At 32.7% G+C, this 26,594-nt stretch overlaps 2 protein-coding genes across 5 annotated transcripts in view; one reads left to right on the forward strand and one right to left on the reverse strand.

Moving 5' to 3' along the window:
* The window catches only part of FAAH (fatty acid amide hydrolase), a 239,329-nt gene extending 224,316 nt beyond the window's left edge, over nt 1-15,013 (forward strand). For all 4 annotated transcript variants that reach the window (XM_089786972.1, XM_089786973.1, XM_089786974.1 and 1 more), the window contains 2 exons: nt 14,545-14,595; nt 14,690-15,013. In XM_089786972.1, the coding sequence (XP_089643098.1) occupies nt 14,545-14,595; nt 14,690-14,698 (60 nt within the window). In that variant the 3' untranslated portion in view covers nt 14,699-15,013. The remainder of the gene's footprint in view (nt 1-14,544; nt 14,596-14,689) is intronic.
* A 3,918-nt stretch (nt 15,014-18,931) lies between these two features.
* Nucleotides 18,932-24,105, reverse strand: LOC149551480 (protein NRT1/ PTR FAMILY 3.1-like). The gene is made up of 4 exons (XM_089786976.1): nt 23,733-24,105; nt 23,228-23,445; nt 21,255-21,820; nt 18,932-20,009 (listed from the first exon to the last, which is right to left on the reverse strand). The coding sequence occupies exons 1-4, from the start codon at nt 23,923-23,925 to the stop codon at nt 19,103-19,105; spliced, it is 1,884 nt and encodes a 627-aa protein (XP_089643102.1). The 5' UTR covers nt 23,926-24,105; the 3' UTR covers nt 18,932-19,102.
* Nucleotides 24,106-26,594: the final 2,489 nt, after the last annotated feature.

Below are 26,594 nucleotides of genomic sequence, written 5' to 3' on the forward strand. Positions count from 1 at the left end.
ATTTGATCTGTCAAACCCTTGTTCTCCCTTTTTCTCCAAATACTGAACAAGCTGTAGCAGATCTATCTCTGATACCATGAAGGATTTGAGAAAATATGCAAATCAAATCCATGAAGCCCTCAAATACCTGCATGTAGAAAACCTGACACAAAGAAGAAAAAGACAAGAAGAGGCAAGGGTTTGCTCCGAAAACACACAAATTGTATATTCAAATGAAGAAGAGATTAAAGATTACAAAAAAATTCAATCCTTATAAAAAGAGATCAAAATCCAAAAAGGGTAACCTAATAAGTTACAAAGGGTAACCTAAAGGTGAAATCTATTTAATAATTACTAATTAATTATTAAATAGAGAAAGCAAAAAATGCATAAAGTGAAATCTTAAGAAGGGAGAAAAGGTAATTTAATAAATGAAATTAAATTAACCTTTTTCTCTAAGAGTACTATTGTAAGCATCAAAATATTTATTGTATTGTTAATTTTATATATGTATCTATATATGGATCCCTGCATTTATTAAGTTAATACATCAATGCAATTCAAAATTTGATGAATGGGATTGTTGTCTTCCGATCATTGCTTCATGAAGATGTTCTACAGGCAATCATGAAGTCTTATAGATAAGATGATTTTCTGAGCAATTGATATCCCTTTGAACTCTTCTTTCATGGCAGTTTCCTTGACGTGGATATCATTTGGCATCAACCAATTAGCTCATCCTCTCGCGGATCAATTTGTCATCTCCATTTATATACAAGGGGCTTCTTGAGATATCAACAGACTATTATGTCCTATAACTTACCACTTAAATATTCTTGCTAAGTTCAATTATGGTTCTTCCCTACTTGAAATTGCTTGCCTGCAAGAAATCTTCAATACTTTCCTTTCTGTTTCATAGCTTAGTTGTCAATGGACCTTCAAAAGTTTCATCCTTTTTCTTCATTGACACCATGAGGAATGTTGATGCTCTTGAGTCGGGCCTTCTATGTCCTATGCTAAGCACCTCCTTTATAGATTCTCGATGTGTTTGTATAGTGTTGTGATGATAGGATTTGTAATTGGCTTTCATTTGGTGGTGTTTTCATGTTCTTTGTGTGGTGGCCTTCTAGGAGGTGTATCAACAACTATTCTATGCTTATCCATGCTTGGTTGTTACTTATCATGATAATATTTGGACATTTTGTTCTGAGGAAACATGACTTTGTGTGATCCCAACAACGCTTCTAGGATTATATGTGCTCTTCATACTTTCAGTCCTTACATCTTTAGGATTTTCATTGCATAGGCCCTTAAATGCCACTTTTTTGTTTCATATCTTGAATTTGAATTCCATTATTTGGAGATTTGAATTCCATATCTTGAATTTGAATGCAAAGTATAGCATTGGCATCACCTAACTTCACAACATAGAAATCGTCATTGATTGTATAGTCTACAATGGTAATATTCAAATTGTGTACATTTTTTAAGAAGACATTTGGGACCAATCCTCTATTTTCACATAAAAACTTTCTAGTTCTACTACTTGGAGCCCCATTGTGATAACTGAGGCTAAATTATCTGTGTAATGGATATCCTCACCATACATTGGCACTGTTATTTTGTGTCCTTGCAACATACCTTAAACCTTAAAAGGGTCATACCCCATTCCGTTCTCGAGGTGGAGGTTCTATTGTTTTGAAGGTTTCTTCACCTAACTCATGATGTTCACCTAGAAGTATTAAGTTGTGATGTCCCTAATTTCAATGTAATAATTAATTAATTGGTTCCAGGAATCAAATAAAATAATAAAGAACGTCTAATTAATTAATAAATAAATATGGGGCCCAAATTAATAAAAGAACTAATATTGTCATCCTGTACTTGTAAATCTCTACATGCTTCTTGGAGACCTTATAAGATATCTCGCATTGTAATTGTTAATGTTTGGTAGCTTTCGTCGGATAAACCTATAAGACTAAACTACTGAAGAAAAATTAAGATTGTCATTATTTTAATGAATAGACATGTCCCATGTAGGAAAATGTCTCTTCTTGGTTTATTCTCCATACAAATACAAAGATATCGCTGCCTTTGGAAAATATATATCGAATAGGCAGTACTTAGTACATTTTGCAACAGTTGTGATTTCCAACATGGTATCAGAGCCAGGCTGCAAATGCTAGATTATATACAACTTGGCAATCTTTTGTAGGATTTTGATCTGTGTAAGAAGTGGATATGCACACTCAATTATTATACCAATTTCTGCATAGAGCGATTCGCAATGATAATGTGCCTGTGTTATTTGCAACGATAATGTGCCTATGCTTTAAACAAGACAAGTCTTTTGAGAGTTCCATGAAATAAGGCAATTAGCTAACTGAACGCAATATTTATTGAAAGTTTCATGATCAGTCAAAGATGGCAAATAGTGCAGACCAAGCTGCCCTATATGCACAGAATGTAGCAAATGGTGAATAGAAAAAGACAAATATTTTGGGCACACGGTGGAAAGAAGTCAAAAAAGAACAGTGGAAATTGATGATTTTATCTGCCATACTTGCACATCAACAACATAATTTACAAGCAAAAAGCAAGAAGCACAAACCATGATTCTTGCTTGCTCTCAATAGTGGGGACATGAGCCATAAATATCTATCACTCACAACAAGGTAGCAAGGAAATTATTTAGAGGACATGTAGAAAAATGTGAATATGTAATAAACATGTTTTTGGATGGAGTATGGAAACATTGACCCATTTGTTAGGGGGGAATTTTCATTTTACTTTGGATTTGCCAAATATAGACAAAGGATGCACACTAGTTTAGGAGATTGAGAAAAGTTTTAGAAGTGAGCAAAGCTTTGGAGCAATGATAATGAGTGTAGATGCAAATAGATTGCACAAGGAGTGAATATTGATTGTAATATAAAGCATGTACAAAGCTTGTCAACCATTTGTCGATGGATATGACAACACACACACAAACCGAAGATCAGACAACTCCCAAGACACCAAACCAAGTAAGGACTATTTGGTAGAAACAAAAAGGGAAGAGTAAACAGAAATTACATGTGATAGTCAATATAGCCATGAAAAGGGCCAAATCACTGAGTGACACGTATAAGGGAGGTAACTAAACACATCAGCAGCATGATATTGGATAGAAGAATATCATCAGTGCATGACTGTCGAAACAAAGGAAAGAGCACACAATTCGCCAATGAATTTGTATGGTGGCACATAATATAGGTTTAAGAGCATACAATTCACCGACGAATTTATATAGTGGCACATAATATAGAAAAAAGAGCACACAATTCGCCAACAAATTTATATGGTGGTACATAATATAGATTTATTTGATTGGCAAATAAATGCAAAGAATATATTTCAAGGGGATCAAGTCTCGACCATATTACGTGGCAAAGGAATCAATAAATCTTTCTTGAACCGAGGGGACCTTGTGGATGATGGGACCATCAAGAGGCTTGGAAAAGAGATAAAAATCATAAGTGTCCTTCACATCAGCCACTTGTAAAGTAGGAGATTGCGGACATGTCAAATGGACCTGCCTCCAAGGTAAGTAGGACTATGTTAATAGTTATTTAATATTTTGAATTATTAGTAATATTATGACTTTTCTAATATTGCCATTAAGAGTATAAAATGGAATACAACTCAAGTATAATTATAAATATTGAATATTATTAATTATAATTTATAAAAAAAGGAATGTCACTTGAACATTAAAATAATTATATTGTTTTGAGGAAAGAGGCAATATAACATTATTATGATTTCTTACAAATAACTAATTATTCCCAATATTATTATTATCCTTGAGGATTACTCTTCTCTCTTACTTTTATTTCATACATACTATAAGAGCTATTTGCCTTGATCTTTTCCTCCAAATATGTTCTTGCAAGGAAGGGAGACTAATATTAGATTTAAAGGGAATCTGTCACTTCTTCAAAGGCAACTTTAGATGAGGAGCTTAGAAAATTGATATTTAGAGGGAGTCTAAAATCCATGCGTGTAACTGCATGATTTTGATGGGCCTGCCCAGTGTGTACATCATGAGGAAGTGATGACTTTCAAATGATTATCACTTGTACTTGTAAAAGTTATTGGAAGGTGATGATTTTTCAATAACTTAACCTTCTATTATGATGGACATCTTATGATGTCTAAGAAGATAATGATAAATTATAACTTGCATGATGGATTAAGTTCCTTAAACAAACCATGGCCTTCTATTGTGATGAACATTTCATAATGTCTGAGATGGATCATGATAGATGATAACTAGCATAGTGGATTAAGTTCCTTAAACAGATCACGAATGTTCCTATGGTAAGTATCATTGAGGATAAATGTGCACATACCTTATGAACATTTTTTAGTACTCGGGGAATGTTATGCAACTTGATGTTCAAGAGGTCATTACTCAGAGTACTTGGTGAATATCATGTGACTTGAAGTTTAGGAGGTCATTACTCAGAGTACTTGGTGAATATATTGCAACTTGACGTTCAAGAGGCCATTACTCATTACTCAGAGCACTTGGTGAATATCGTGTGACTTGACATTCAAGAGGTCATTACTCTTGATATCATGAGATGATATCTAAAATGGTGGATATCTTTTGATCAAAGATATCCTTAAAACTTGTCATTCCTAATTTTTACATTGAAGTAATCTTGTGTTTATCCTCCCTAACTAAGAGGGAGTGTTGATGTTTGGTAGCTTCGGCCGGATAAACTTGTGAGACTAAACTATTGAAGAGAGAGTAATATAATAATGATTCATGAAAATTATATATAGAATGAGGCCTTTATAAGAAGATGTCTCACATTGTAATGGATCATGGATTGGATTTGACTCTTTGTTGTATTTCCAGAGGCTGAAGGCTGAGAAACTTGTTTGCGCTTTTGGAAGTGGAATACCCTATTCTGTTAGTTGCGATTTTGGTGGTGTAGTGCCACCCTATTCTGTTGTTGGAGATACCATTTGGATATTTCACATTTGTTCACCAAGTCTGTAAAACTTCATCTAGAGACAATCTATATTTGTGTGGATTTGTTCCAATGCATAAGTAATCATAGCAATGGTATTTGAATCTAGATATAATTATATATTTGCATCGCTACCTTTGGGTGACAATATTTAGGACTTTCCTGTGAATCTCTTTTGCCTCCAATCTAGTGTTTGTAATCTAGTTCTATGCATGCTAAATTGATTATCTTAATACTGGTGAAGAACTATGCCTTAGGTAAAAAATTCATCACACCCCCAAATTGTTAGTGTCTGTGCGGAGCCTTGTTTACATTTTCATGAATCACTTTCCATATGGTCTGCAAATTATACTGCCTAAGTCCCATCACATTTTGAAGCCAAAGGACAGTGACTCTCACCCCAACCATATGGCCTACTACTATTTCGTATGGCATTTGTCCTACCTACCTGTTGTTTTGTACGACCGCCTTGTTGCCTATACAACAATCTACTCTCACCGTATGCCAAAGCCATTACAGTCGTACAAACCCCTCAACTTCACCGTACACACTCTAATTTTTCGTACACCTACCCTCATTCATCCATACAACACCCACATGCACTTCCATACTTCACCATACAACATATAGATCTTGCCCTACTATCAACCTTTCTACCTCTGTACGGTCTAGAAGTACTTCCATACGACATTCCCCTCTCTAATCCGCATGCTCTATGTGCCATTCATCTTTGTACGGTTCCATTTTACACACCTTCAGAGACAAAATAGAGGTATTTGGAGTTACAAAAATGCTTTTGCTTGCCCTTGCTAGAACGGAACATTACAATTGTATCAAAGTTGGTGATCTTTCCAGCTTGTCAGGCATTAAGAGCAGATCATGGCGTCAAGTGATGGTTTGAGTGAAATGTTGAGAATTAAGAAGAATTCAAGAGAAGCTTCACCTACGAACAAAAGAAACACTCAACCTCTTGGTGGGCACAAGGTCATTGATAATGACTTTCACTCCTAGGGCCGAGCATCAAGAATTGCAAACACCCACTTTGGTGGAGTCTCTGAAGCAAATCAAGCAAGATTAGGTGATTGATAAATAGAAAGACATATCTTTGAAAGATTATATAGAATTGTGAATGAAATATCCATCGTCTAAGCATCATGGTTTGAAACAGGAGATCGATAAATGGCTACAGGATGAAATCATACAGGCATAAGAGGATATAGACAAGCAAAAGACCTTAATCCCCCCTTCAAATGGAGAACAACAAAAACCTCAAGACAACCAGAAGGTTGAAGCTGGAGAAATCATTGATGATTCAAAATAGAGGAAAGAGGAACAAGACAATATAGAAGATTTGAAACAGGATGGCAACAGAGCCAATGCTGAAGTGAACCCTCATAATATTGTTAGTGTGTGTGACAAGAGGATGGTTGTGAATCTAGAGGTGAGCATGGATAACAATCTGGAGTCACATCAAGGGAATCATGAACCTAAAAGTGTAGGCGTTGCAAACAATCATTTACTAGAACAATTGCTACCAATATTTGATAATGAAGTCTATCGTCCTGTAGCAATCATGAAGGATTACATCAATGAATTTCAAGATTGGCATCTTTGGGATCATGTTGACTACAAACAAAACAATATTTATATTAGAATGGCACAACGGAAGTTGGTTTGGGACCCTAGAGCTAATGGCATTTTGTTCAATTGTGGATTGCTTGAGGGCATGCAATCTTTAGGCGACGAGAACTTGTGATGTCCCCAATTTTAATGTAATAATTAATTAATTATATTTGGTCCTAGGAATAAGATAAAATAATAAAGGATATTTAATTAATTAATTAATATGGGACCCAAATTAATAAAATAACTAATATTGTTGGCATGTACTTGTAAATCTCTAGATGCTTCTTCGAGGCCTTTATAAGGAGATGTCTCGCATTGTAATGAGTCATGGATTGAATTTGACTCTTTGATGTATTTCCAAAGGCAAGGAACTTGTTTGCAGTTTTGGAGGTGGAAGATCCTCCCTTTTCTACTAGTTGCAGTTTCGGTGGTGTAGCGCCAATCTATTTTGTTGTTGGAGATATCATTTGAATAATTCACATTTGTTCACCAACTCTATAAAAACTTTATCTAGAGACATAATCTATATTTGCATGGATTTGTTCTGATGCATTAGTGATCATAGCAATGCTATTTGAATCTAGATATAAACATATATTTGCATCACTAGATTTGGGTGACAATATTCAGGACTCTCTTGTGTATCTCTATTACCTCCAATCTAGTGTAGCTTTGTGCATGCTAAATCAATTATCTTAGTACTGGTGAAGACTATACATCAGGTAACTGATGCATCGGACTCCTGAATTGTTATTGCTTGTGCGGAACCTTATTTACATTTTCACAAATCACTTTCCATATGGTATGTAGACTATACTCGCTAACTCCCCATCACTTTTTGAAGCCAACGCATGGTGACTCACCCAAACTGTATGGCCTACTACTATTATGTACGACATCTCTCTAGCCTACCCATTGTTCTGTACAACCGCTTTGCTTCTCGTACGACAATATACTCTTACTGTACACCAAAGCCCTTCCAATCGTACGGACCCCTCAACTTCATCATACACACTTTGATTTGTCATACACCCCACCTCATTCATTTGTACAACACCCACATTAACTTCTATACTTCACAACATAGCATATAGATCTTGTTGTAATGTCAACCTTTTTACCACTGCACGGTCTAGAAGTACTCCCATACGACATTCCCCTCTCCAAATCACATGCCCTATGTACCATTCATCTCCATACAGTTTCAATGTACATGCCCTCAAAGATGTAATATAGTTATTTGGAGTTATAGAAGCACTTTTGCCTGCCCTTGCCAAAACGTAACATTACACTAACTCATCTTGTTCACATAGAAATATTAAGTTCAGATTTTAAGAATGACTTTCTTTTTAAGAGAGTTTTGAAAAGAAATGTCATGAATTCACCATCATAATAGGATTTACAAGGAATCCTCATCAATAGTGACTTCCTTAGAGAACTATGCATTACATCCTTTCTCATTTATATCCATTGGAATTAGAACATTGATTGGCTAAGGTGGAACTTGCAATCTTGTATATATTACAAAAGACTACAAGGAATGATGTTTTTAATGGAAACATAAATGAATTAGACTCTTTGTAAGAGTTGGAACACAATGCTTTCGCTAGATGTACATTACATATATATACACAAGCAAGTTTTAACAGAACCTACCTTCCACATGAAAAATGGATTTAGTACACACCCTTGGGTCAAGGTTTGAAGCCTAAACTACACAGCGAGAGTACAAAAACAATTAGAACATAAAAGATATAAAATAAGGAACAAAGTCTTTTTGGAGATGTCTTACAATATAATTCCATCCATGCTGGTAAAAAATATTTTTTAACCTAAAATGAAAGATAGAAAATTGTTTATGCATCTCCTAGCATGAAAATCAAAATGTTTCAACCAAGCTGCATTATTACTTTTAAATATAATCTTAACCCTAAATGTCCATCCAACTGTGATGCAAATGAGTAAGAAGCAACCGAGTTATAATAGGGACTCAGAGAGCACAAGTTGCCACAAATCCAAAACTACTTTCTATTGCTTCTTGTCATCAACTGATGAAAATGGCCTTCTGATTATTGAACAAAATCTGCGAACCACATCAAACATGCAAAAGTCAGTCTTCAATGCTATTTTATCTTCAAATTTTCTTAGTTTTTGCATTAAACTGCAATTTCATTCAAACAGACTCGCAAAAATATTTTTTGGATTTTATTCTCTTATAGTTTAACTTTTAAAGACATTTTGATCAGTACATCTCATTAAAAATTGAAGATGTTTGTTTTTCTTTTCACAAAAATATAAATAGTAATATACATAGCTTTGGATATCTATCACAAACAGTTCTGCAACCCATGAATCTTTGAACTACACGACATCTGCATCACTACTCCCAAACCCATTGCACGGACACTTGCCTGCATGGTTATGCTTTGCGGACATTATACAAACAACATTTTATAAAATTTAGCAGTCACTCCTTGATGCTATATTATTTAAAGCACATATCTAGTGCACAAGTCATCTCTACACTCTAGAACAACAAATTTTTAGAGGCTTAGAATTATAGGTCACTAATAACATATTGAAATTCTGCAATACAAACCAATGTGAGAGTTTAATCCTTTTCTACTCCTAAATTCTAGGAAGCAATCATTATCACTTTCAACCATAATCACTAGAACACTGTGTACTTGCAAACACCAGTTTTATAAATATATTTTCATAGTTTCCAAAAAATACTATGATATAGAACTTTAAAAACAAGAATATTTAATCAACCAAACAAAAGCAGTAAAAGTAGTTTCTCTTTAGACCATTGCAATGATAGGAAATCAATCGTGCAACTCTTAAGGTCTCTCTAAAAAAGATCTGATCACTACCTTTGCATGGATTTCTATATTACATGAAAATGAAGTGGGCTCGTTTCATTTAGTTGCCATACTTTTTCACCTCTTAACATGTTTTTTACCTAAGTTTTCTTGCAGGGGATGTCAATTTTTGGTCAAGGGACAACAACCAAAAGAACCTTGTGTGTTATAGTTTATGGAGACCTCATACTGAAAACATCTCTTCAAATAACCACACTCAAACTATTTCTAATCTCCATGAGTGTTGTTATAACCTTGCAACAACTCAAAAAATACTGAGTTCACTATTTTTTATTAAGAAAACAGGTTTTGAAGGGGCCTTGAGACCCAAATACAAAAAGGTGTAGAACAAATTACCAGCTGACCCAACCCAAAAGATAAGCAATATGCACAACTTAGTGAAACTACAAAAAAAACAACGAAACTAAGATAGAAAGGGGGTGATCAACAAACCCCACAACACAATCTGGTGGTCCAAGAAAGGATAAGCATTTAGAAATTAGACCATCTAGCAAAACAACAGAATTAAGATTTCCCCTTAATCCCCAACTTTTGGGGATTAGAAGAACAATAAGAAGGAATTTCTTTAATTTTTCCTTTTACTGTGATCCACTCCTCAATCTTAGCAGCAACAGAATGTCAAGCCAACGACTCAATAGAGCTATCAGCACGAGTCACAAATATGATAGGATCAACAAAAGCAACTCCAGCAACACACGACCTGCCCAAAATTGAACCACATCTAACAAGGCCAATAGCACTACCAACCGCAACAGCTTGTTGGACTAATCCAACATAATTAGCCAAAATCTAATCGTTAAGAGTAGAAACATTAGAATCTACAGTAACAGAACGAATCATAAAGTCGTCCTTATGGCCAGCATCAGCAGTAGGGACAACATCAATTTCCTAATGTTGAGGAGCAACAACATCAAATTTGACCACCGTATAATGTTTCCACAGAACCCCTTGCCACCAAGTGGCAAGTGGGCTTCTTGGGTTTGATCTTTCCAACCCCACTATTTGTTGTAACATGCCCAGTATGAAAGCATTTCCTGCATCTAAATAGTAGACCCTCATAATCTAATGACTAAGTCCAAGAACCAATAGAGCTATAGAGTTTAACCTCCGACAGAAGGCCTTTAGAAGCATCTATATCAACAAGCATTTGAGCATAGGTAGAGCGCATTATATTGGAGGATTCTGAATCCACCATTAAGAAATCACCTAAAGCCTCGCTAACTTCCTCAAGCACTGAATCATGCCAGAGATGAAGAGGGAGGTGAGGAAGACGGTCCCAGATGGGCATTTTGCAAAAAGATTCAAAGGCAGGATTAAAGTCCTTGTGCCAAGGTTTAACCATCAAAGGGAAGTAGTTCTCCCAAGTGAAAAATTGATCACATAAAATCACTCTCCTATCATTCACATCATGAAATGTGACAATAAAAAAACTCGTACCAAGAAAGATTTGGATAGAATTAGTAAGGTATTGATCCCAGTGCTTTAAGATCTAAGTGTGGAGCTCTTTGAGAGAGGGTCAAAATCCCCTAAATCGACAAATAAGCGCATCCACCTCAAGAGCCTCAATGCATTCCTCAATCTTTGTAACAACTTTTGTATTTAGATTGACAGAAATAGAACTGCATGTAGGAAAAATTGAAGATACCTTAGACTTAGAGACAACCCCAAAACCACTACCATTTTGCAAAGATTGGGCATAAGAAGGTCCAGACAAGTCCCCCAAAACTGCCTTCCATGCCCCAACCTCCTACAAGATAGCCGCATCCGCAATAGAAAGAGCAACAAACCCCTCCTAAGAAAAGGGCATTCCAGATTCCTGTAGAGGCACACCTTCACCATTCCGCACCAGAAGACCACTTGCAAATACCAAAGAAGAATCATTTGTAGCTAACACAAAAGCATCACCAATATTTGCAAATGGACCACCAAGTGGCAACTGTCCAGATCCATGGTCGCAAATAATGAGTTAACTGTCATTAACCACCCAACAAATATTTATTCGCTACCAATATTAATTTAATTATAGACTAAAATATTAATACTTATGGACTAACCTATGATTTAATAATTCCTAGTTCATATATAACATAGACAACGGTTGCTACCATCCAATAAAGTTGTGATGCTAAGCTGGAAGGAAAATTAATGAACTATTAATAAAAACAAAGTATGGAGAACAGCAAAAAAACAGAGAAAGACAGCGCAAAGAAACTGGACAGCATAATTAGAATAAAGTAGAACAGATATGCACTCTCTAGTTAAAACTTTATTTACATAGCACACTCCAATTTCTATTACATCTTCATGTGAGGGGAGGCATATGTATTTATAGATCTTTGCAGCTTCCAGAAGATTCTATAGTCATCTACGATGGAGAAAATAGAGAAAATCTAGAGACTTCTTTTCTATCTGTTCAAGAATTTTCTGGAAGGCATAATAAATGTTCAACTACCACTGCTGTACATAAACATTATTCTAACACCCTCCCTTAATTTCTACCACTAATGGATCTATATGTGGGAGAAACTAATCAAATAGGGCATGGGTCCCGGCATTAAGCCTTATTAGGTACCCATTTACAACATAAGATTTTGGTTCCCCTTATCATCATTTTGTTCCTCTTGTCGTTATACTTTGGGTTTTTTACGAGTTCACCCATAACCATTTGGGATTTTCCAACTAATACATTTTATTTTTATTTTAGGTTTTTCACCCAACAAAGTTGTTTTGGATTTCAACAAACCCTCCAAAGACTTGGCACAAATATCATCTCAATGATGGGAAAACCATCTCTGAGCTCCTTTACGAAATCTCATTCTTCGTGGATGTCTTACTGGACAATGATTCTGATTTTCTCAAACCATTTGTAACCCTTCTTGAGAATTCACACTTTGATGGATTTTTATTATTGCTCACACTTGAAAAATTGTACTTAAACAAACCTTTGATCAAATCGATGATCTTTTCCCAACTTGATCCATAGCTTCACCCAAAGTCCATTTTTAAGCACTTCTCCATAGAAATATTTTTACACTCTTTATTCCAACATGTCTTTTCACTGACTCTTTAAAACACAAACATTACATGGATGTAGATCCCAACACTTGTCTTTCATGTGTTCTTTCCTATTACAATTTGAACATTGCATATATTGTTTACTTTGAACAACTTTTCTTGAATCAATAACATCATTTCTTTCATCTATTGTATATCCTAGTCCTTCATCCTTTGGTCTCATTGTTGGTAGAATAGGTTCTATGATTCCTTGTTCATGTTTTCCCAATCCTTTATCTTTGTAACCCATTTTCTTCATAATATTCCAACCAACATTCTTATTATCACAACTAGTATTATTTGTGAACATATTGTCTTTTTTTTTTTAACATTCGTTATTATCTTTAAAAACACATTTATCAAGTGATGATTCTAAATCTTCCAAATCTTTTGTACTACATGAAATATTACATACTGATTTTGTCTCCAAGCATACATTTTTCAAAGTATGTAATTGATTTAATTCATCTTTTAACAAGCCATTCTCTTCTTCTATTTTCTTCATTTCTCTCTCCAATTCTTCATTTCTTTTCTTAACAATATCAAATGACTTTAATTGTTGTTCTAGCTCTCCATTTGCTTCTATATAAACATTAATCTGATCTAGAAAGTTACATCTTTCTGCACTTGGTTCATTTCTTAGCTTTGTCAATTCTCTTTGTAAAATATCATTTTCACATATTACTCTTGCATTTTCTTTCTTTACCTTCATTAATTCTTCTTCTAAATTATTGGTCTTCTCCTTTTTAACTCTTCTAGCTTTTCCCATTGAGATTAAACTCTCTCTCTCTTCAATTTCTTTACAGTATCTCAAATCTTTAAAAAAAACACATTTACCGAACAATTATTGTTCTATTAACTATAACCTTCCAATCCAAGCTAACCCATAAGTTATACGCAATTCTTAACCCTCTTTGTCAACATCAAAAATTGCCATCAAATCTCATGCGTACCTTGATTCATTTTTTATGACACTCCTGGCAGCGATTTGCAAAATTTGATCACTTTCAACCTTGGTCAGGAGCTGAAGACACATAACCTTTTTTTTTTTAAATACACTTCAATGTGCTTTGTAAACACAGTGGTGCCTTTTTTCTTCTTCAAAGCTGCAGTTTCTTTCAGAAGACAATAGGAATCCTTACGAGCTGGCTGCTCCAAAACAATGCTTGCTCTTTCTTCCGACTGGGCCAATCATTTTATTAAATCAGACTCCTCTTACTTTTTCACAGCAGCATTTCTCTTCTCCAGGCAAATTTCATTACAACCAGCAATCTGGTCATTAAAGAACTTAAGATCTGGAAACAAATCAGAGTTTCACACACAAAAGAAAACATATCACAGCCCAATAATCTATTTTTGCTCTGATACCATGATGAATTATTAATAAAAACAAAGTATGGAGAACAGCAAAAAAACAGAGAAAGACAGCGCAAAGAAACTGGACAGCATAATTAGAATAAAGTAGAACAGATATGCACTCTCCGATTAACACTTTATTTACATAGCACACTCCAATTTCTATTACATCTTCATGTGAAGGGAGACATATGTATTTATAGATTTTTGCAGCTTCCAAAAGATTCTACAGTCACCTACAATGGAGAAAATAGAGAAAATCTGGAGACTTCTTTTCTATCTGTTCAAGAGTTTTCTAGAAGGCATAATAAATGTTCAACTACCACTGCTGTACATAAACATTATTCTAACAAAAATATATCAAATGTAGCAAGATTCCACAACTTGCACGCCATTATGTTCTCTCCAATTCTTGTTGACATTTTTGATGATTGCCAAAATGATTATGATCTTTTTCTCTCTGTGTATATGCATTTGGTCAAAGTCCAAATGTACAAATTTTGCATTAAAGGCATTATTGATTGATTCGTGTATCTTTTTAAAATGAAAATTATGAAGCAAAGATGAATCAGGCATCTCAAAAATTTATTGACGATGGTAGGTTTACATTTTCTTTGCAGGAAATTGCACCACCGCAAAAGAGACCAGTTGTATTTTACGATGTTCTCAAGGTGATGAGCATAAAGGTTTAACCTCAGATTTATATTTCCAAGTAATAGTCATGACCAGCTATTAAAGTGTTCCACCTTATTATGTGACTTGCAGGGAGTATGAAAAGACTGTCCTCAGAATTCATCATAAAAGCCTTGTGGAAGAAACAGATATGAAAAAAAAAAGTGTCTAAATTACTTTGATTCTAAACCAAGTAATTTTAAATGCTTATAAAACAGATATGAAAATAAATAATTGTCTAAATTACTTTGATTCAGACAGAATAACATAATCCTTACAAATTTTGTTATCAGGGCGTTAAACTAATATCTGGTTGTATTCAATTATTGGTACTTAATAGTATGTGTATCTTAATGTTATTTGTAGACACAAAAACAAATGACTAATATCATAGACTACGAAAGATTTTTTTATTTTTATCTTTATTCATTCCATTAATTTCAAAACTGTTATTTATTTTGTATTTGTTCAATAATAGACATGCTATGGTTGTGGACTTTATGATTAAACAATCAAATAAATATAAAATAACATAGATGTTACATTATGTTCTGATTTTCAATATAGATTAATCATTCAATGGCCTTTATAAAGCTTTCATATTTCTAATTTTTATAATTATTTTTCCTAATAATTAACTTCTAACAATTGGATATAAGCTATGAATAGTTAAAGTAATATTATTAATTAATTATATACTAACATGTATATGTATAAAAATCTATTTAATATATATAAGAGATACTCATTATTAAAAGAGTGAAATTTTATCTTAATTTTAACAATTGCATTGGTTTACTATGTAGTGTGTTGTGCAATCAAATTTAAATAAAATTAATTTGTCTACAAATATTTCATAATATCAAATGGATAGTACCATTTATTTTTTCAAGGCAATTGATTTTTTTTCAAGATTTTCAAAAATGTCTACTTCTTACGTACTATACAAAAGGAGCAACTAAAAAATGTCAACTTTAACAAACATAAATATTAAACAGTTCAGATTGACAACTTACATTGTATTAACATAAATTCAAATAGAAGTAAGAATCTACAACGTGCAACAATAACTTGTGAGCCTCTCATCTACCCAATGTAAAGCCACAACACATTCAAGTTTGATGACCAGAAGAAAGTATCATGACTTTCAAACATTGAAATCTATATACTCTAAATGCCTACACTACTTATTTATATTCAACAATATACTCATCTCTCTAACTTTAAAAAATACCCTTTTCATTATTTTCTATATCGATAAAATCACAATTGGATATATCTATTGCAAATTGTGATCCACTATTCTTCAAATGCTACAAACATATGTTTTAAATCAACTTTTATATTATTTCACTTTCCCCGTCTATGACTATTTAAGACTACTACAAACCCACAAATTGTCTTTCTTCCTCCTAAGATGACAACCTAAAGTCTATATTATAATATATTTATTTAAATTTTAAGGTGAGTAATATATTTTTTTAATTTAAATTTAAATTATTAAAATTTAAAATAAAATTAAAAATATAAAAATTATATAAAATATACAACTAAAAAAATTCTTCTTGGTTATAAAAATTACAAAGTTTTTTTTTTTACATCTAGTATATTATAAATATTTACATTTTTTTGATGGGTACAAAGATTTATATATTAAATAAATATATAATTTTAATTTTAATCTTTGATAAATGTATAGATAAGATAAGATAAATTTATTAAACAAAAGAAAAAAAAAATCAGACGCAGACAAAGGGTTCTTCCTAGGGTATATTATAATTAAAAATATACAAGTTTTATAATAAATGGTTATCCTTAATTAAATTATATTAAATATTACAATTACAATCAACTATTAGACAAATATTGACCCAAGCATAAGAGTGGATTTCACTGAAAAATATTTTTAATATTATAAAGAAAGAAGACATCATCTTTTAATGATTTAACTTAAGGTTATTTAAGCGCGCACACACACACACATAGAGATATATTATATGTATATATGTACACATATAACATATGTTCATTTTTAATATCATCATTTCATTCTAAATGCCTAACAACATTTATTCATTAAAATAATTCATTGAATAGGAAGTTGAGTACATTAGATCACTTATAACTTCTTTGATCATTTTCCTATCATTAACTATATCCGTTTTGAGTATGTGGATTAACTTGAACTCCTCTACAAGCTCAACGCATCTCATTTTAAAAGTATTAAATATGTTTCTACCTTGATGGGAATATGAAGTTTCATTCTCAAATCTAAAGAGGGTGATCTTAAAAACCACTTCAAAAACAATTGGAACATGCTAGAACACAATTAAAAAATTTTATTGCTATTTCTTAAAGTGTAACTATGAAAACTAGACCATTATAAGCCCTAGGAGAAAAAATTACAATTAGACTTCACCACATAAAGAAAGTGAATAAAGATTCCAAAATTTCCAAAATTTTCTTTAAATGCCTCTATTATAAACATAAAATAACATTGAGTTTATAATAGATGAATGTAAACTACATATAGACTTTGTGAAACTATTAACCTACTATTCTGATTTTTCCCTAAATATTTAAAGAAGAGAAATTTTGACAAGACACCCAACAAACATTAAATGGTTATGACAACAATTGTATTCCCATCGTGATTTATCTAGGTTATAATCTAATTATGATTGAGCTCCATAAAGGAAGAGCTTGAACATTCTCTTTTCTACATGAAAAATGAAAATTAATAGAAGAGCCTTCTTTTTATATGAATCGTGTGGTTTCATATTTTTGATAATTCTAATAAACTTTACTTGAAATTCTTAAAAAGGTTTCTTAGGTCTAAGTTTCAATAAAGGATTAATCATTTTTAATGGAAAAGATGGTTAAAAATTAAATTTTGTTTTCAAACATTAGATATAAAATCTATAAAAATATGTATTAAATAGATTGTTACATTTGTTAAATTTATATAATATTTTTTTTAAATAGATTGTTACATTTATCAAATTTATATTAAAAAAATTTCAATCTACATTAAGTATGTTATGTATAAATTTTATATACAAAGTTAAGTAAGACTAAATTTAATAGTTGGATAATATTTAGTTCAAATATAATGACAAATTCACCTAAATAATAATTTAAGGGAAAAAAAATTGCAAAGTTTTTCAAATTGAAAAGATAAGAGCTTTAATAATTAGATTGTCTTATAGTTTTGATAAATTATTTATGTTATGAAAAATACAAAGCTAAAACAAACAAGTGTCATATATAATTGAACTGACATAAAATAAACTCTAATCTTAAAATAAATTCTAGATGTAATATTCAACAAAATGTTTGAAGATTAGATGTGTAGATTACATTATAGTGAAAAAGGGTAGGTAAGATGTAAATTGTAATATAGAATGATTGTGGTTGAAAGTGTAGTTAAAGATGTAGCATTTATACATTATATTTTGTTCTTAGCATAATATAGTTATTATATTTATTTATAATGTTTTAAATAGAAATTTACATCAAAATATATTATTATTTGAATATCTTAATTTACAGAAAATTTTGAATTTGAGTACGTTGAGAAATAGTTTTTAAGTAAAATTAAAAAGTCAACTAACAAGTTTAATTCTATACACAAATAAAAGAATCGTTGAAAAATTAAATAATTTGAAATATTAAAATGCACTAAAAGGATCTCTATAACACATATTTGTGTAAGTCAATCATATTTTGAATATATATTTCTTTTATTAGAAAAAAATTATTAATGTAAATTGAAACAAGTAGTGTTAGTTTTAATTTTGATAGTGAATTTAATTTTAATTTTATTATAGGTATTAAAAATATTAGTTTTTACTTGTATAAGCAACACATTAAGTTTCACACATTATAATAAAAATATATAATTACTTAATAAATATATTAAACAAATTTTGCTAGTTGAATTTTTTTATAATTAGGGGTAAGACATACTACTCAATCCAACAAAATTATTGATCAACTACAACTTATTTAATCAATGACGAGTACTTAATAATTCCCACCACTACCATTTGTTGAATTATGACACTATCCCATTTCTAAAATAAATTCTTAATGAAATTAAAAATATTGCTTATAAAAATTATATAATAATATGCTATTATATAATAAATCATATAAATTTTGTCTTAATACTACTACTAGCTAAGACTTTAATTTACTTTAAAATTAAACTTTCACATTTACAAATTAAAGCATCCATATCTCTTGACTTTCTCTATATATGTTATAAAATATATATAGCTAGTCATATATAACACTATCTTAGTGTATTCCACAGCAAATTACACAAAACTATACTGCAATCCAAAAGGGTACAAATTTTCCATCATTGATCCAAATGAAACATACAAAATTCTATCCCAAATAAAATGTACCTCTCCCCTCAATAAAATTTGAACACGATAACCCCTCCAAGATTACAAATTCTTCCCCGTTCCATTACTCCACCTCACAGTAGGCCCAAAATCAAGAAGCAATTTTACAGTCGGATTCATTTTCCTGTATATTCTTACATTTCGTCTCCTGGTCGCCGGCGGATTCAGATTCCAGGTCTTCGACGGGGAATTCGCTATACTTATAAAGAGAAGCACAGATGATGAAATACACCAAGTTGAGAACTTCAATGGCCGCCAATAGCCAGTAAAACCAATTAAGCCGACCACGGTTAAGATTATCGTCAAGCCAATTTGTTTTATTATGAACGACATTGACGAGAACGGAGCTCAAGTAATGCCCTACGGCAGAAGTGGCCGAAGACAGAGCAATGGCCGTACTGCGCATGGTGGGCGGGAACTGCGCATAGAAAAACTCCAGATGACCTACCGTATGAAAAGCCTCTCCCAGACCTGTAATGCAGAACTGCGGAACGAGCCAGAAGGCGGAAATTGGAACCACGGCCGAAGGATCGTCCGCCAGGCCGTGCCCTAGCGCGGCATTTCGTCTCTTTATTTCGACGAAACCCGCGACTAGCATTGAGACTGTGGAAATGGCGTAGCCGATGCCCATTCTCTGGAATACTGTGATTCCGCTGCCCTGTTTCGTCATCCGGCGGGCGGCTGGAACGACGAATCGGTCGTACAGAGGGAGCCACGCTATGATGACTAGTTGAGAGAAGACGGAAAAGGAAGCTGCAGGGACCTGGAAGCCGTGGGATCCTAGGGTTCTGTTCATGGTTAGGGCTTGTAATACTGAAAATGAGTGGAGCTGAGACATTGTCATTTGGCTCGCAATTCCGCAGGAGAAGATCGGTAAAGTTGCGATGATAGCTTTTAGTGCTTCTATTTGGGGCGTTGAAGAGAGTCTCCATCGGTTGCCCACTGATCCGTCGCTTTGGAGATCTTTCTCTGTTATAATGGCCGCCTTGTTCAGAAACCTGGCGTTCGGAAGCAAAGTTAGGTGTTTTTCTTTAAATATATATACATATATTTATTTATTTTATTTATATCCATTACATGTCATTTTTACGTTCACACTGCTTTATTCATTTACACCTTACATCATTTAACATTCTATGTCTGATAGTTAACTTATTTATGACAAACCTATGGTTGCAATAGTGACCTTGAATTATAAATTTATTTCTGTATATTTTTATATTCAAGTTGAATTTGCATAACTTATTATATTGATGCTACTCTCTTGAGTTCATTGGAGACATGTTTGGTACTGTAAAGTTGTATTGATGCTACTCTCTTGAGTTCATTGAAGACATGTTTGGTACAATTTTACAGTATCTTAATATTTTAGACATTCAATGTAATCATTCTAAATCATCTCTCTACTATCCTAGATCATTGAAGCAATTAATGGGGTTACATTTTAATGAAATTGGAAGAGCGTGTTTGTGCATGCAAATGAGGGGGTCGGCATATAAGTGCAGCATCTCTGGGAGGAAAAGATTTATAGTGAAATGAAATGTAATTTCTTTCTTGGAAGGGGAGATTGAAGTTGGCTGTTCATTTGTAACGGTCAAGTTTGGAAGGTGTGAATAGACGAGATAATTTGTATGGAGAAGAATAATTTCTTTGGTTTTTTGGAGATAATTTGAATAGACGAGATAATTTGTCTTTTGGTTTTTTTTTAAATTTCTGGTTTTGAAGGTGTTTTGCAGTACCAACATGGCTGTAGGAAGCTATTGATTAACATACAAGTCTATATGAAGTTTTGCAAGTTAGAGAGCTGAGACTGCCAGTTAGAATAATTTGTATGGAGAAGAATAATTCAGAACTTATTCTTCACTATTCCAAATGATGTTGAACTGATTTTAAATCATAGTCAGTCAATGAGGCTTGCTGATTTTTAGAAGCAATTTCGTTTCTTACATTGTTAAATAAAGAATTATATGCAGATTTTCAGTTTTGCTTCATAACATTTCATATGCATTTGAATAATTGTATATGATAGAGAATTCGCATGTCTATCGTCTTGCATCAAGATGTGATGAGATAGGTGAAAGGCTGGTGTGGAAAGCCAAATTACAACCATCAAGAGCAAATAAAAGAATTTCAGAAAATAGACAAAAATTTCAATTCTAAATTTATCATTAGAACAGAACAGTATCCACATAAATGTATTATATTCTTTTGAATAAAGGAGGGAAATGTCTGAGTAAAATTACCTGAGTCTGTCTGTGAGAGGATGCTTGGAGAAACCTTGGCCATGATAAAGCTTTGTAGCGTCAGAAGATGGAGATAAATTCCACTTCCTGATGGATGCTACTATGACCTGTGCAAATCCAGTGAATGGACTGCCTTGTGGACTGTCATGGAGGAAAAGGGGAGCTCCAGCAACAAAGACAATTGTTGATATAATCATAAGCAGAGTACAGATACCAAACCCCACACTCCAGCTCACATTGCTCTGAATATAAACAATGACAGTGACGGCCAGAAGTAGAGCCACACTAATTGAAAAATAATACCAGTTAAAGAAACTCTCTGTTCTGTTCTTTTCTTTGGATCCTTTTCCTTTTTCCTCTTCCTGTTGGAACTGATCAGCTCCGAATGCCATGGAACATGGTCTGACCCCTGCAGACCCAATGCATTTTAATAATAGAATCAACATAAGTAGAGCCCATTGTGCTTTGGAAGCCCTCTCACATTTCCCTATTTTTTTCTGGGGGGCACTGCAATGAGATGGTCGTAATCGAGGGATGATTGCTGTGAGAGTCAGAAGAGACAATCCCTGCGCATTAATCAGTACAACAATATCATATATGTGATCGCTGATTACGAAATTTGTCATAACCTTATCAAATAAAAAACCACTAGTTTACAATTTTTGATTCCCTACAGTGATCGAAATTTACAGATTCTCCAGAAGGGGCATAAACTGTTTGAGTTTAATTTTAGCATCCCTGCAAAATTATAGTTCTATTCAGTCCATATAGAACTGTTTGGGTTTGATTTTAACATCCCTGCAAAATTATATTTCTATTCAGTCCATATGGAAGAGATAATGAAAAAATTGTTCAAACAAAGAGGAGATCCTATCAGTAAGAATTTATGGTTGATGAAATCAGAAAAAGGTTGATTTGCATGAAGATCATGGATCTTCTAGAAGCCACGGAAATTAGCCTATCCAACTCATACGGAATCATGTGAGGAAGTGAGATCTAAGGCTTGGAGGAGCTAAAAGCCAAACATTTTCAGTCTAATAGGAGATCACCGCACAATGCAATGCAGGAGTTAAGCCCATTAAAACCAAAGAGAAATAATTGTTTTTGTATTGAAAGAATTAATTAATGGTATAGAATAAAGGGGGAGAATATTGGAACAGTTTATAATCTCTTTCACACTATAGTTTTGCATGAATAATAAAATTAGATCCAACAGTTTAACTCAGTTAGGGAATTTCTGCAATTATTGCGTAATATTATTGTTAGCTTTTATTGCCATTTTTAGTAATCTAACTGCTGCTTCTAGATTTCATCACATGATTCAAGACCACCATTTATTGAGACGATTGTAGTGCAAGTTTCTATTTCTGATCTCCGATTACTGTTTAGTGTATCTTTGAACATGTGATCAAGAAGCTTATGTATATCTTCATAATCATTTGAAAAGCGGTAGTATTATGCTTTATTAATGCAGCAAGGGATGAGTTGTGAGTTCAAATTTGATCCAATAAAGCGTTCGAATTTGATCTAACAAATATTTTACAAACAGTTAGAAACTATTTAAGTATACTGTAATAAGCGAAATGGTTATATTTTCATTCACATCATTATCATCATAATGTGATGATTAAGTTATGGTGGTATTATCTTTGCATCAAGATTCAAACACTACTGAAATACTATTAACAAGTCTTATATGTTGGGGATATAAGCTCCAAATTATAAACCTCAGAGTTCATAATTCTGATTCTAAAAATATATTTTACCCATCCATTTAAAAAATAAAATAACATTTACCTTTCACTTGTAAACCTCGAATTCTATGAGATCAGCTTAACACTGCCAAGCTTTCTCGTTAAGATGATCCAAAAGGCTTGGCCACAATTTTGAATCCAGGACACTCAGTAGATCATTAAAGTTCAACGAAAATAGAAATCCTAATGTTCTCGTGACTAGAAGTTTGAAGTGATTACCACTAAATATGAAAGGCAACCGATGACTATGGTTCGAAATTTGCCAAGATAGGAATCTGCCACAAAAGCTCCGGGCAAGGATGCAAGGCTTGTTGTCCCAGACCAGATATTTAGTATACTTATCGCTGCAACCTTCTGCATATTGTATTTGGTTGTTAAGTAGACAATCATGTTAGACTGCGAAGCCGCCAAGGCTACCCTCTCGCAACTTGCATTTCCTGAATAGAATGTTTAATTAGCTTGGATCTCTGTATTGGGTGCTTCGCTTTTTCTAAGGTTGTGCAAATTGATCTAATTACAAGAAAGAATATACAATGAAAAGTATTTGAAAGAAAATAATGCTGTGTGTAATAGACGACCTTCCTATGACTTTCTTAATTTAGATTCTTCATCATCTAATTTTAAAAAATGTCAAGTAAACTCTGAACACTCATTAAAATCAAGTCAATCTATACAGCTGAGCCCACTAATTTCAGTCAAGAGAGAATGACAAACAGAGCTTCACCTATTATATAAGGCATGGCTCTCCATCCTCCTCTTGTTTTCCTTTCACAAGATCTTTCAACATCATCCTGGGAATTGTTTCTTGTTTGTGACAGAGCAAAGCAATTGAAGTGGCTAAGGAGACCAACATTGTGCCAATCCTTAAGAGGTTGTTGCTGCACAGAGATCTCTTTGGCTGTCATCTCCTCTTCCATTTCTCGAACACTCTGTTCCACTGTCAAACACTTTCTCTTCTCCAGTTTATATGTATGAACTGAAATGTTGATATAAAGAGAGAGGCACAGTCAAATCTATACACTCAATATACTGATTAAGAAATTTTATATTGAAGATGTCATTTTTATACATATTCATGATGTATTTTAAAATTTGTGCGATCTTTTTCATATGATTCATCAGAAACTGAAAGCAAAAAATGATTTTATAAGTTGGAACACAAAAAAAATTGTTTGGTATCCCCGACTTTCTCTGGAATACCAACTAATTTGTCTCGAATTATTTTCTCTCATATCTCGTGACATATAGGACATTTTGGATAAGCAATGGTGAAAACCTTGGAATTTTTTTAATCGAATATGACAAAAGAGAGCGATAACTACAAGAAGATTGTTCCACTATACATAGATGCTGCTCTGCGACTACGTGCTTAAATGATTGTTGAATCATTGAAATTAGCGAAGCATCAAATTACTGGAAACACAATTCATCGGATTTATTTTAATTAATTATTGATATAATAGCCATGCTTGCATCCAATTTCCTGGATTGACGTCGCCCTAAACAGTCGTGATGGACTGCTCGTTTGAAAAAAGGTCAGAAAAACGTTTAATTGTCATATTCCTTAGCTGCCCAGCTTTATTTTGAGTTTATGATGATAGCATAAATGTCTGTATTTGTTCTTTTTACAATAATGAGAGTTTCAAATTTCAACGGAATTTATGGGATTAATAGTGAAGCGCATTTAAGACTCGGTATTTATTCCTAGTCAAATTTATAGATTAATAAGGAAATGTATTTTAAGACTCAAAAGTATCTATTCTATTAAAAGTAAACCAAATTTATAGAATTAAAAATAAGGATGTCTAAGACTCAAGGGACATCTATTCCATCGAAATCATTAAAACCAAATTAAGTTTATAGATTAATAAGGAAATGTATTTAAGACTGAAAAGGTATCTACTCTATGAGAAGTAAACCACATTCATAGAATTAATAATAAGGACGTCTAAGACTCCAGGGATATCTATTCCATCATAATCATTAAAACCAAATCAAATTTATAGAATTAATAATGAACTCTATCTAAGATTAGAGGGACATTTATTCCATTAAAATCATTTATGAAGACTTGGTATGCTGCACTAACAAATCAAAATTCTACTATCATTTTTTACATTATTTTAGCTACACCTATTTATAGATTTTTTTCTAACATTTGTAATGATAATTCAACCCTTTTTATGTTACTGCTAATATTTTATATTTTATTCAGTTTAGATTTAATTTTAATTTTTTTTAATTCATTTGCATATATTTGTCTTTTCTTCTTCTTTTTTATCAGTAAAAGGCAAATTTCCTAATTATAGTATTATTCAAATTGTATTTTAGATTTCCTCGTTTAGAACGGGGAAGAAAATCCCTAGTGAAGCTTGAGATGTATTTATGTTGATACATTTGCCTTTTGTAACAAAGATCTTTCAGAGGGCATACCTTCACTTATATTTGTGTTCAGTACAATCTTCTTTACATTGTTTCTTCTCTTGCTTAGTTTGAAAAAGAATGATACAAATGCCTTGCTTTTAGAGATCTTAGGAAGGCATACCTCCCTTTTACAAAGTTAATAAACATAAAATTTTCTTACATTTATTTATAGCTGAGTTTTAGTCTTTTCCAAAAATCTATACTTAATCAACGTTAGTACAGACTTCCATCTTACTAGTAGAATTAGTCTTTGAAATCTAAATAATATAGCACATTGTTGGGTATCATGGATTTATAAACCTAGACATGGGATTCTTATTAATACATCTTTTGAATTATATAGCTATGTGTTATGATTAAATGCTACAGTGTTATGCTAATCTTCTATTAATCTAAATCCTTCTTTAGTTAAAGTTAGTCCTTACTTTTGGTCATTTATACTAAACTCACCATTGTCACATTTTTAGAAAGGATCATATTAAAAGTTAAGCTGAAATGTCTTATTCATAATTTGATTACATAAGAGAATTTAGTATTTGATCCAAGCAAAAGGTCACTGGTCGACCCAATCCCTCAAGGAAGATAGTGCACATTATTCTTTTGGCATAATTAAAGAAGAATGTGCTTTAGCTTCCTTAACCACAAAACTTGGTAATTCCACGAAACTTGTGTCCAAAACTAGATTACTTGCCCATGTATTTATTTTAACTTCTGTCATATATATCTCCATCAAGGTAATATCATTTGACTGTCGAATATGAAAAAACACCATTAGGGATTTAGGATTCCTTTTCATAATTGGAAACCATTTAATTGGTCTATTAGGATCAAGGATGATACAATGGGATAAAGTGGAAGGGTAAGTGCACCAAGTTGTGGTGCCAAAAGGGGGTATAAGTGGATACCTTTTTTTTGAAATTAACAATTTTTGAACTTCAACAAAAATTTGAAGATAGTTATGCTCAAAATTTTAAGATATGACAAAAACAAAACTAGTTGTCCTTTGAATCTAGTTTCTAAACCACTAATTTTTTTTCAAAATGGTTTAGTTTTAGGTCCTCAAAAAAGGGGGCCTGAGAAAGTGGTACAATTTATTCAAAAAAAACATAACACAGTACAAAGTGTGGCCCCTCTAAAATTTTAACTTTTTTTTTTTTGAAAT

The sequence above is a fragment of the Cupressus sempervirens genome, chromosome 6, assembly GCF_028749045.1.
Source record: "Cupressus sempervirens isolate cs-2001-9-10 chromosome 6, ASM2874904v1, whole genome shotgun sequence".
NCBI lineage: Eukaryota > Viridiplantae > Streptophyta > Pinopsida > Cupressales > Cupressaceae > Cupressus > Cupressus sempervirens.

Excerpts from the sequence above, each read along its gene's own strand:
- LOC149551480 (XM_089786976.1), bottom strand. The coding sequence starts at position 23,925 with ATGGAAGAGGAGATGACAGCCAAAGAGATCTCTGTGCAGCAACAACCT. Across the intron at positions 23,446-23,732 it reads AGCCATGCCTTATATAATAG|GAAATGCAAGTTGCGAGAGG; the intron begins GTGAAGCTCTGT and ends CATTCTATTCAG. Across the intron at positions 21,821-23,227 it reads GTTGCCTTTCATATTTAGTG|GGATTGTCTCTTCTGACTCT; the intron begins GTAATCACTTCA and ends ATTAATGCGCAG.